Source organism: Calonectris borealis, chromosome 6 (assembly GCF_964195595.1).
Source record: "Calonectris borealis chromosome 6, bCalBor7.hap1.2, whole genome shotgun sequence".
Taxonomy (NCBI): Eukaryota; Metazoa; Chordata; class Aves; order Procellariiformes; family Procellariidae; genus Calonectris; species Calonectris borealis.
This window is the reverse complement of record NC_134317.1, coordinates 38,742,013-38,754,390: the sequence shown is the minus strand read 5'-3', so window position 1 is coordinate 38,754,390 and position 12,378 is coordinate 38,742,013. Positions and strand designations below refer to the sequence as shown.

Genomic DNA, 12,378 nt, shown 5'->3' with positions numbered 1-12,378 from the left:
CATATTCGTTTTCTTATTGCAATTTGTGCTTAGACATGACTATTACTTATACCATAATACCACGGTAATACCATGGAGAAACTAATCAAGCCTGGGGGTTCTCAGTACTAGGCATTGTACAGGCAAAGGGTAAGACAGGGCTCTTGCCCAAGAAAATACATAAGATCAGGCTTCCATCCTATAAGATACGGTAAGGCCAAAGAGATCCTGACAACTATACTCAATATCCTTTGGTTCCACTACAGACAAGGTTGGGAGCTTTCGGAAGAACTGTGAAGAACTGTGATTTGTGGAGATGGAATACTTTCCGGTGTAACTGCAAGTGCTGTTTCAATATTAATTTCCCCACCTTCCTCAGTTCCTTGTTCAAGCTTGTCTAACCTTAGCGTAGAACTTACCTCGGTATGTCCACTGTCCAGATTAGGGGATTCACAAGTCACGCTCTGATTGTTGGTGGGAGAACTTCTCTTAGCTGAGAAAAGAAGTCAAAGGAGGACATTTCAGGAATCACCTCTAATATTAAAACATACTATTGAAAGGATAAACCAGAAAACAAAAACAAACCCAAAGTAGCATCTCTCTGCTGCAGAATTCCTAGGCATTAGCCACAGCCATAAAAAGAAAAAGAAAAAAAGGACTGTTTTAATTTTTGCACAATTCTTTCAATTGTGTTGTCAACAACATTGTCTACTGAAAATCTCTATTTCGTTAAAATTAAATTTGAATGTAAATTTTACCCTAAATCCACTTGGCATCAAATTGCATTTTCCTGTGCATACTAGTGCCTTTTATTCCAGAGCTTTTCCTCCTCCTATTTTCACATATATTCAGCTCCTTTTCTAGGTTACATCTCTCAGAATGTATTGTGATTTCCAATTTGACAGATGCCTTCATCACAGGAAACACACACATGTCATACAGCGATACTGTAGAAGAACAAGGGCATCACAAAGACTAGGATGACAATTCTTGCAATCCTGTCACATCGCAAGCTATTCAGATGTGACTTAGTATCAGACTGACTCCAAACAAAACATTGCAAACCTGCTTCAGTAGAATTTTTTTAATTTGTTGTTTGAAGGAAAATTTAAGTAAATTTAACTTTTTTGTCCCAATTTGAGACAATGCTAAGATAGCAGAATCTTCCTTGACATAAAGAACCTCATTCCAATTTCTATTTCCATTCTGCTGAAAACGTTTTCAAAACATAACAGAGTATTTTCACTTCAGACTTTACTCCTGAAGTTATTTAGGGATTTTCTGACCACACTCCAACATCTATGGAAAAAATTCCAACAGTCAACTTAGGACTAATTCCTCTTGTTAGTTCCACGGTTGAAATCCTATTTTTTAATTCCAGAAGTTGAAGCAGAGGGAAGAAGAGCTAGATGTCAAAGATGGGTTTAAATCATTTGAAAGACTTGAACCTTTTCAATTCTGGACTGTCCCAGAAGCCTACAAAGCCTTCAGAACAAAATATGACATCCCAAATGACTTGTCATCAGAAAAATCTGATTTAGCGAACCACATTTTCACTACTGTGAAAATTACAGTTCCGTGCTTTTGAGAATGAGCAAGCAATGCTACAGCGGTACACCCAGCACACTTTCAATTCACTACCTTGCAGAAATTATGCGAAACTATTGTCTAAAAACATAAAAGTAAAAAAAGTTTTTTAGAACTAGGCCAAACACAAAGGCTTGGAAGCCTAAGCACCCAACTCCAGTCTCATTACGGCTGAAGTACAAAGGAGGAGCAACCCCTTCCAGTATACAAAAGTGAATTCACAACCTCAGCCTTCTTTGGAGCCTCTTGAAACTACTTTGTTTAATTTCATAACATGGCGAAATTCAAATTTTATATAGGAGGGGAACCTACATCGCCAACTGTGTGCTCTTCACTGTTAATTTTTGTCCAGTGCCAGCCTGGGAAAGCTTTCCCCACCCATGTCAGGCGGCTGCTAGATATTGCCTTTGCCCTTTGCCCTAAGGAAGATATGGTGAAACAGAAATATGAGGCTGACAAGAAATGGTAACTCCACTGTTATACTGTTATAACTAATTTCCTATTTGTGATTTCTCTCTCATCTCCTATCTAATTATTATGCAAATGTCGGTTGACTCTGAGGGAAAACAACCGTAAACTACTCTCAAAGGTTTGACTATTTCCTGCAGGATTAACATATTCTTTCAAATATGATGGCTACAGAACGTAAGGCAGCATCAGGCAAACAAAGGAAAGGTTTCTCGGCTCTCAGGAGCTACATTACCACAGCAAAGTCACAGACCTGTAACGATGTTCCTGATTGGTTTTACAAGGGCGTTGAAGGCAGAAACTTCAGGCTGCCTGTGTTCCCACATAGGCTGCCAAATAACAAGGCCACTAGCCAACCGAAATGTCAGGTCAGACTCCTAGAAAGACAAACAGAGGTTGTATCACACAAGCTCACAAAAAAGAATGTTGTTTCCAGTCTAAAAAGACTGTCATTTCTCTGATGCACAGATCTTACAAGAAATGAGTGATACCATGTGCAGTTCTGTGGTCAGTATATGCTAATTCAAGGGACACTGACACTACTCAGCAGACATTAATACATTTCAAGCATAGCTATAAAAAATAACAGGGAAATCTCCATACAAAAATATACAAGAGGCTTTTTCCAAATGAAATTTCTATACGAGTTAATGAACTCCGTTTTTTCCAAGACATTAAGCTGTAAAAGAAAAGGCCATTCCTGTGTCAGAAAGCATCCCTTCTGACCATATATAACCACTTTGTATTTAGTATTCAATCTCAACTTCAGGATTTACACTCCGAGACTTGAACTTCTTGCCCCAAAAGAGGAAGAATACTAAATATTAAAACATTACTTAGAAATAGAGGAAACATGAAATGTAACGAATCACTATGAAATCGCAGTATACAATAATGTTATCATTATTAGCACCGTCAGCACCTCAGCTATGTCCACACAGAGACACTGGTACTACTTGCATTTGTGCCATCATTGTTTTACATATGCAAGTAGCTGATATCATGTAAATTAGTACACCGGTAAATCTTAGCAGGATCAAGGTGCAGGTATGCACTTTCTTGACCTCAGGTCAGATCTACGTTAGGAGACAGTGATGTTGGTATGGTCCAGCTATCCCCATAAGGCAAACAAACATGGTAATAGCAGTTTTGGCAGCATAATTATAGCTGCACCACCATCTCCTCTTGACATAGCTCCACGTGCCTCAGCGGTTGAAATCGATGATGAAACAGAGCTAAAGGAATGGCAGGAGCTGACTGCTTGTAGCTCTCCAGCTCTTCTATTCCCTACTCTTCATTAGTGCCATCTCGTCATAACAAGCTTACAAGCCTTGTTATAAACTAAGCTTGTTTTTAATTACTATTTTTACTGAGGAGCACCTTGCAAGGCTTTTGGAAGTGGCAGTAGTAACATGTGTTGCATTTTTACTTTGCACTGCTAGCTTTTGGTGTCATGCTAACACTTTTATCTACACTTGTTAAGTTACAGGATTACATGCACCCCCCTCACCCCCCAAATGCCTCATTTAAAAACACATTGCTAAATACATAAATCCTCTCAGAAGTTAGGAATTCCATCATTTAGGTCTGCCTGTGCAAACATATCATCTTCCTTGAGCACATGCATTACCTTTGATTATCTGATCAGATAGGATTCTTCCCCTGAGACCTCTCCCTCTGTGAAACACAGAAGGGACAATGCTGACTTAGTGAGCCAGTTACACGCCTCATTTACCTCACCTTTTTTGAGCTTTGCTTTGATGACAGAAACATGCATGTTTTCATGGGCTTTTCAATGTTCATCACTACAGTATCTCAGAGATCTCAGAGATTTTCACGGTAAACCTGAGATATTGTTATTAACCCCATCTTGTAAATGGAAAACTACATCCCAGAAACATTAATACAAAAAAATTTGAAACCTAATCTCTAATAGCCAGAGTCTACCTCCAGTTTCTTTTCATTTATTCAAAGGGCAGCCCGCATTTGTGTGTGTAGCACTGGGAAGAATTCAGCATTTCTTCCTGTCATGTCCCAGTAGCTTACAGAGAAAATGCGGAACTAGTGAATAAGTATGAAAAACTTGGGCTAAATAAATTGAGCAATACTGTACAGGAACTCAGTGGCAGAAGCAGGGAAAGAATCTAGCTCTCCAGACCTGCTTTCACCTGCCTTAACCAAAAGATCATCCTTTATCTCCTGTACTTTCTTATCTTCTTCAACTGTTGCAGCATACAAGGCTGGATTAGAACAGATAACAGCCTCCATCACTTCATGACTTTATAGACCTTTTCCAAGCACCTACTCTCCAGAAACAGTTTCTCTTCCGAGGCCTAGCTGGAAATGTAAAGGCTTAACGGCAGCCCTCCAGAGAGACTAAAGACAAGAGACAGGCGTCAGAGCATGCAGAAAATGTCTCCTCATCACACCACTCTGCAAAGCTGATGCACTCAGCATAAAACCAACAGAGGGACCCTGGCAGACAGGAAGCCTGTAGCCTGCTTCCAACTTCAGAACAAAGGAATGCTCAATTGCCTTTGCAACCGCCATGCTTATACCACTACCACGCATTCCTGGTAATTAGCATCAAGATGATTAGTAATGACAACAACAAATCCCAGTGGCAGCCCCATGGTGAAAAGCTAGCAAGGCCCTTCTGAGCAATGGTTGAGAATCACTGGAGCAAGCTAAAGCTTGCAATCCTTTCCGCAGGTTCCAGGGTCCCAAAGACTTCACAACGGCCACAGATCTTTGACATTCCCAATGAAAATGGCTCACTTCAGCTTTATTTCTCTTTGTGTCTGCCTGATGCTGTAGTGATTGTTCATGTCACTGGAAGTATTTCTTCATGATGGCAGTGGTATTCTGCCAGCTTGTTAAAACATTTCCAGTGGTCACTCAGTGTGCACTGTAGGCTGAATTAATTAACAATCACAAAGGCAGAATCATTCTTTTCCTGCTCAGAGGTGTCTCCACACAAGTACCCCACCAGTGTTCGACTTACTTTAATCCTGTGGACAAGGGGAGCAAAAAGGAACACAAAGAGCTCCACTGTGGCCATGGAGTTCTGGAAGAACTTCCTTCTGTTATTCTCCTCCTCATCATTCACGGTGCTGGGCCGGGGATGTCCTGGTGATCCCTGATTTTCAGCCTGGTGGATAAAGGCGCTACTGCTCCCTCCCCAACTAGAGCCTCTGTCTCCTCCAAATCGGTCACTGCTGCAGTCCTGAGGGGCCTCCAGCAGCATCCAGTGAAGAGTGTGAAGCAGCTTTGTTTCAGCTACTCCAAGCTTATCCTGATGTCCTGGATGGAAAAATGCATCACAGTATCTCACAGGAGTTCCATTAACTGTAGTGTTGAGACTTTCAGAGCCGCACAGGAAATTGGGCATCCAACGTCCTGATAAGCATTTGAAAATTAAAATTCTACCATTAAAAGTATCAGCATTCTGTTTCATTATGTTTGAAACCTCCTAATTCACAAGTCTCCATTTACTTCACAGCATTCAGTCCCTGAAATGTCAGTTGCAGGGCAAATGAATGCATGAACATAGAGTGCTCCTAAAAGATGTCAGCTTGACAGTCTTGTCTGTTTGACTCTATTGAATGGCATGTCTCATGAAGCAAGTGCCTGCTGAAATCACTGCTGAAATCAGTAAAAGACTAGTAAAGTAAGTTACATTTGGACCTGGTCCTATCCTTATTATCTGATTGATTTATCTGCTGAGAATCAAATGCCTTAGTCTGAATAAAAAGAAGAAAAAGAAAAAAAAGAGAACTGAAGATATTAAAAGCACCTGCTGCAATTGGGCACTGCACCATGTGTTGAAAGAAATATGTATTCCTTCACAGAACCCATGCCTGCTGGGTGGTAAGGCTTTTGCTAAAGCTAGTTCTTTTATCTCTGGAAAATAACTAGCAAAATATTATTGAACTACTTTGACTCTTCAGCTCATCAGACCATTAACTTCACTGGGGAAGCTCTCACAGGTTACCCTGCTATAAATGAGAACAGATCAAGGAAGGCAATCCATAGCATGAACTAACTGGGATTCTAGGATTTAGAGTATGTCGGCACCCTGAGCATGAATCTGTCATATTTTGAGTGATAACTTCAGTAGTGGAAAAACAAACTCACATGAGCACTAACCTAGCTTGTTTCGGTTGGAGAGCAATGTTGCGGTGCAGTGCAGCACATGCGGGAGCGCAGCTTGGACAAGTTCCCAGCGAGAAATGCTCTGGATGGCTTCAGAGAGAGCTGGAGAAAGGCCATGCAGCTTGTTCTCTACTAAAACTCTTTCAAAAGACTGAAAGAAAGAACAAAGAAAAAAAAAGACACTGTACACCTATTCCTGCACATACCTTCCAGTACATGCAACATCCTCTTTTAAAAACCTGTAATTTATAAGTTTTCATTATATAACTAAAGCACATATTAGAATATTTTTCCTGAAAGACACAGACTGTAGCTAAAGGTCACCAGACATATGGACATACTTAGCTAAGAAATGAATGGGCCGCTCAATATATTTTCTGTAATAAAAAAACAATTAAAACAAGTATCATGTGTATATTAGTAAGTGCCGACATCAAGTCAGACTTACAGTTGTGCTGGGTATTAATCTGGCTTGCCAGTAATCCTGTTGGAAGTCGCAGGAGCCAATGAAGCCTGTATTTGTGGAGCTGAGAGCTGGATATTCTTCTCACACACATGCTCTTTCAGTTTAGTGTAATATAAAGGGCAACCCATTAAAGGTATATGGGCCTTAGGAAATGTTTTCACACCCTGCCACAAAAAATAATCAGTGTACAAAATTTTTTGTTGAGCCTTGATGTAATGGTTTTGTGAACACTTAAAAGAGCTGATGGCTGCAGCAAGGTCAGTATTTCCACCTCAAGCAACACAAAATAAGACTATCTGTCTTTGAAATCCCTAAGGAAGTTCCTTATTGCTAGTTGCTCCAACCATTTCAGTAAGTTCTTCCTCTGACCAGATACAAAGATCTCATTATAGGTCACAAAAGCAGTTATATTCCTCCACTGAAGTTCCTAAAGCAAAGAAATACGTTACTGATAAAGCATGTCCTTGCCACATACCAGCTTAGCCTCCTGGCTACCTATTTTTTCACAAGCTGTTTCACCAATTTTATCAGGCTCTGGGCAAACAAGTAACTGTTGGCATTCATGACCACAGATGCTTCAAATGCCCTCACTCCAGATTCCTAAAGCTTATCCTTCAACACTGGTCATACAGATTTTTCCTGTAAAAGTGTGTGTGTGGGGGTAATAAGAATAGACTTAATTACAAAGAAGAAAAGCAAAAAGGGCAGCAGCCGTAACCTAGCTCTCCTAAATGACCAGCCACTCCCAGGCGTAGCATGCTAACCAGCGGTAACGTGCACTCTTCTGCATATCCCAGCAGCTGTGCACATTTGTTCTCTCACGTCGTGGCCACATCCGCCGGTGTGGGCAGACATGAGCTCCTCCATCGAGAGGCAAGATGCCCCGGTGCAAGCACAGTGCCACACCATCGTGGTTTTACAGCATTCCCATAACAGCTCCGCTCTGGCCAGCATGGAGGCAGAGAAACACACATCTATCTGTGCTTAAAACCTAAGACAGAAACTCCCCAATAGCACCAGGCATAGTCAAAGGGAAGGGGAGATGGACTGTATGATTTACACCGATGTATTTGGGGGGTATTCAGAACTGAGTGTGCTTATAGAGGACTAAGCCTGTAGCAACACAAACTGAACCTGACAATAAACATCAGAGCTGCCAACAAACGTAAGTGTGTAGGAAGTCATCTACTAGAAACCCCAGGTTCTAGTGAGAAAACTCATCAGACTTACTTTATGGAACAACGGCTGAAATTGGAGGGCATTAGTTGTAGTATGTGGAAAAAAACTGCTGGCTTCTTGGGGATTAGTCAAAAATAATGGGCCATAGATTAGGTTGTCAGCAATGTGTATTTCTTAGCACCAGGATCAGATAACATGTCTACCAGGGAAAGGACACCTCAAATCACTCCTGGAGCAGTCTGCTGGGGGCTGCATTGTCTACAAAGGGAAACGGTCTCCTGCCATTCATTCCTATCAGTTCAGGAAGGGGGGGAACACGAAGGGATGGCCGATGCTTGGAAAGCCTTGGCAGGCGGGGGAGCGAAGTACTCGTTGCAAGGGCTGAGTATTCTGTTCCATTCAGGAACTACGAAGTCATGAAGTCATCGAACCACAGCAGCAGTCCAGAGCACATTAGCATAAAGACAACAGAAGTCTAGAACAACTCTCCCAGACAAGGTTACCTAACAAAAGGGGGGAACAAAGCAGCAAAGTATCCCCAGAAGCAAGACAAGAGGTGCAGGGTTAATGCATGGTTACAAACAACAAAGTCTGAAAGAGCCAGTGAAAAACATGGGATTTTATTTATTTTTGTCAAAAGGGGACAGGGTGCCACTCCTTATTTGTTGCTCCAGCCACACACTCCCACCTCTACTCATGCATCAGCTCTGAGGCTCGCTGAAGCCTTCGTTCAGCCAAGTCAAGCCTCTCCACAAGCCAAAATGAAGCTCAGCATAGAGGTAAGTAGTTTCTACCAGGTTAGTGAGCTGAATTAGCTCACTGAAAGGCCTGCCAAGCACCAGTGCTGACCTAGGCTTATCAAAAGAAATTATCTTCTCACCTCCAATAGAAAAGCCAAACCATAAGCTCACACTTCAGTACAGTGACAAATATATTCAGTTTACAGAGCAAGGGGAGGAAAAAAAATCACTGTGAGCAGCAACACTATTCTGAAGCGTGATGGAAGACACACTGTTGCTCTCTGGCTTTCCATTCAAGGTCTCATTCACGGGTACTTCAATGGCACCAGGGAGCAAGCTCTCCAACAACTGCCTTCCAGAAGCTCTGGCCCACATTCTGCATACTTCAGAAACTCAAGAGGAAGCCAAGGAGTCTACAATTATGTCTTTAAATTAGGCTTGTATTCACCTCAACATTTTGGGTTTCTGAGCCACATGAAGCTTTACCTACACGGTTAGCCACCAGATTCCTCTGTTCTTTCCTGGCCTGAGCAGAAAGCTAAATATATTTCTGTACCACAGTGAAAGATTAGCTTCTGGAACAGCATATGTGATCACAAGCATCTGAGACAGAAGTACGGTATGTTGCCAGAAAAATGCTAACACAAGGGCTACTGTATGGAAACCACTGAGTGTCCCTGTGTTCTACGGGCACTGGCTGGTACACAACTGCCACTGTGCATGTACTGTCAGCATGGGACCTAGCTGGCATCAATCCCCATACTGATAACTGTCACACGCAGCCCCACAAAAACATGCAGTTCTTTGGACAAGTGCTCCCATGGGATTTGCCTGGAGTTCTCCATAAAGGTCCAGCTCACAGCAGCTTCTACCTACACCAGACATTCAAGATGCAAGGCTCCTGTAGAGCCTCCCTTTTTGGTCTGCTATCCTCCACTCTAACTTTCAGGACCTGCTACATAGAATATACAGACATTAAGATGAAAGACCTAATTTTCACCCCACATGAACTAAGCAACTGCTGCTACAGCTGAGAGGAGTTACATGCCTCAGTGAGAAGGCTGGATGAGAATGTCTGAAGTAAGCTCCCTGTAAGTCAGTCAGAAGAGAATGCTATGGGTATGTCTAGAGCTAAGAAAACAGTTGCCTACTTATAGCAGGCTTGTCTGTGGCTGCAACTCCCCATGTGCCAAAGGAGGATAAAGAACATCTGCCAAGGTGGTAGTAGTGAGGGAAGTCAGTGTTATGCCTTGGCTGGAGAAAGGGCAGCCCCTTTCAGCAGTGCTCTGTGTGTGTGCGTTCAGCTCCCTCAGGGCCACTTACACAAGCATTTTTCCTTTTAGCCGGCTGATGCCATCTGTTTTCCCAGGAAGTGGCAGTCAGTCTTGTCTGGCTGCCTTCCCAGTGCTGCTGTTCTCCTTTTACCTTCTTCTCCACCAAGAACCAAAGGGACTGTCAAATACCTTGTGACCAGGGTCAGCCTGTGTGTCACTTTGCTGCTGGAACAGGTAGCTGCCTGAAGAAGCCTAGACAAGCAGTACAGGACAGAGCAGATCCTGGCGGGGCTTTGCCATGATTTCCTATACAGCTTTGCTCGAGTCGCATGAACTTCCCCTGCTCTAAGCCCAGGGGAGCTGTACCTGCAGCGAACTGTGTAAGGCAGCAAGGGCTCAGCCAGGCCCCTAGCCCCCACTAGACAGCCAGGACCTTGGGAAGCTCAGCACCCTCCTGTTCCATCCTCTCAGGAGTGCCAGATGAGCTGCAGGTCTCCTCCGGGGAAGTAGCCCTAGAGGATCTCACTTTAAAAACAAAACAAAACAAAACAAAAACAAAAAACCCAAACAAAACAGTAAGCTAGGAGAGCAGAGCCCAGTGCTTAGCCTAGTGTATGTGCAGAAGAATCCTGGCAGAGACATAGAGAAAATATTAGTGTTTCTTGAACCAGACTTCTGTCCTTGGAGGGAACCTTATTGCCCTGTTCTTCCAAAGCTCAGGCTGCAACATGGTGGAAAGCAGAGACCATTGCTAAAGTCACTTCAGACTGACTGGAAAGAAATGCAGGCAGACAGTATTGTCAGTCTGGTGAATGTCCTCTGAGCAGGGAAGAGTTCCTAGAAAGATCTAAAACATTAATCTAGGAGTTCATAGCACAAGGGATGGTAAGGCTCCATTGTCTACTAAACACAGTAATAGTACAAACATTGACAAGCAATGAAACACAGATGGCAAACACTTTATTTACAGAAAACTCCCGTGTTCAAAAACCTCAGTTTTCTGCAACCATGCCCATTGGCTAGATAAAATAAAGGTGGCCTCTTTTTAAACTTTGTTCCATACCTATCCTTTAATCATTCATAACAACCAAACATATTACTACATTTGCAAAAACAAGTGGGGGAAAAAAAAAAAAAACAGAAAAGAGGTAAACTTTGAATTTGCAGGATACTCCAGAAAATGTTTGGGTTCTTCCATGCCCAATGCAATCTAGGGTAAAAGAATTTAAAACATATCCTTGAGTCCCTTACCCTCACCCAAGAAAATGCATTAGCTTTGTACAGCACTCGCATACATTCCTGTGGGGTCATTTACAGCTTTGACTCCTGCACATTAGGAATGACATTGTGTCAGGGCAGAAGAACTTCAGAATGGGGAGAGGGAAGAACATTAAATCCATACTGAGGCACAAGAGCATTTAGACAGTGTAAGACAATGCCGGGGGGGAGGTATTTATCTTCATATTAAAGGCTATTATTTATAGACCAATTGAAGTCAGTGTGATTGTTCAGGTAAGGAAAACAAGGCTATGAAAGGACCAGGTTTTTCCTCAAGTACCAAAGTATAAAGCAAAGCTTAAAGAAGCAATGCAATCTGCTCTTGCAGACCAGATGCTGTACTCACTGAATCTAGGCCTCCAGCATCTGCTTCTTCAATGTTCAATATGCAGCAAATTCTACTGCAGCAAGTTTAGAGCCAAGAATAATAATAGAATACTGCACAATGTCATGTCATATGCATTGTCAGACAGCTAACAGCCTATAGACATGCCTAGAACAATTCTGGCTAGAGAATTTTAAAAGGACAGATCATATAACAGGTGCACAGTATTTTTAGGAACACTAGTCAATACAGTGGTGTTAGATAGTCAGCTTGACGTTTCAGAAGACAAGCCAACTACCTGCCAAGTTTCAGAAACCCTGCCTCACCCATGCACGTAGCACTCTGCTACCCCGTTGGATAACACGGAAGGTGTTGATGTGGGCAGACATTCCTGTGCATTGGCAGGGATAGCAAACTGATGAGCAAAGAAGGTGGCAGATGCAGCAGCTCAGGCTGTATCCCATCAATTGCTCAAAACTAAGCCCCACCTTTGAAAGCTTTCTACCATAATTTAATGATTATGTTAAGAACTGGAAAAAAATCAAGTTCTCCTTCATCCAAGGGGTGGAAATGGATTGGATTGGAAAGGCGTTTTTCCAGAGCTCCCTTTCCCTTGGCTGAAGCGTGTGATTTATGTTGTCTTGCAGCTGGGGTTTTTTTGTTTGGTGGTGGTTTTGGTTTTTTTTTGTTCAGTTGGTTTTTTTTGTGGTTTTTGTTTGTTTGTTTGTTTTTACACTTAGTAAATTCTGATATGTGCTCATAGAAGAAAGGTGCTTTAGAATCAGTCTGGGAGACATAGAGGAAGACCTGATGCCAACAGCACAGCATGAAGCACAAGGAAGTCGCAGACAGATAGGTACATCATGAAGAACACACAGAGAAGGAAGCTCTGTCCCTCTACCCAACAGTAACAGACATTAGCTCACA

General features: G+C 42.4%; 1 protein-coding gene across 2 annotated transcripts in view; it reads right to left on the bottom strand.

Annotated features, from left to right (window-relative positions):
- UNC80 (unc-80 subunit of NALCN channel complex) overlaps nucleotides 1–12,378 on the bottom strand; it is a 130,493-nt gene that overhangs the window by 115,407 nt on the left and 2,708 nt on the right. For both annotated transcript variants that reach the window (XM_075153728.1, XM_075153727.1), the window contains exons 3-6: nucleotides 6,184–6,340; nucleotides 5,039–5,337; nucleotides 2,288–2,411; nucleotides 399–472 (exon numbers count right to left, since the gene is read on the bottom strand). In XM_075153728.1, coding sequence (XP_075009829.1) covers nucleotides 399–472; nucleotides 2,288–2,411; nucleotides 5,039–5,337; nucleotides 6,184–6,340 — 654 coding nt within the window. The remainder of the gene's footprint in view (nucleotides 1–398; nucleotides 473–2,287; nucleotides 2,412–5,038; nucleotides 5,338–6,183; nucleotides 6,341–12,378) is intronic.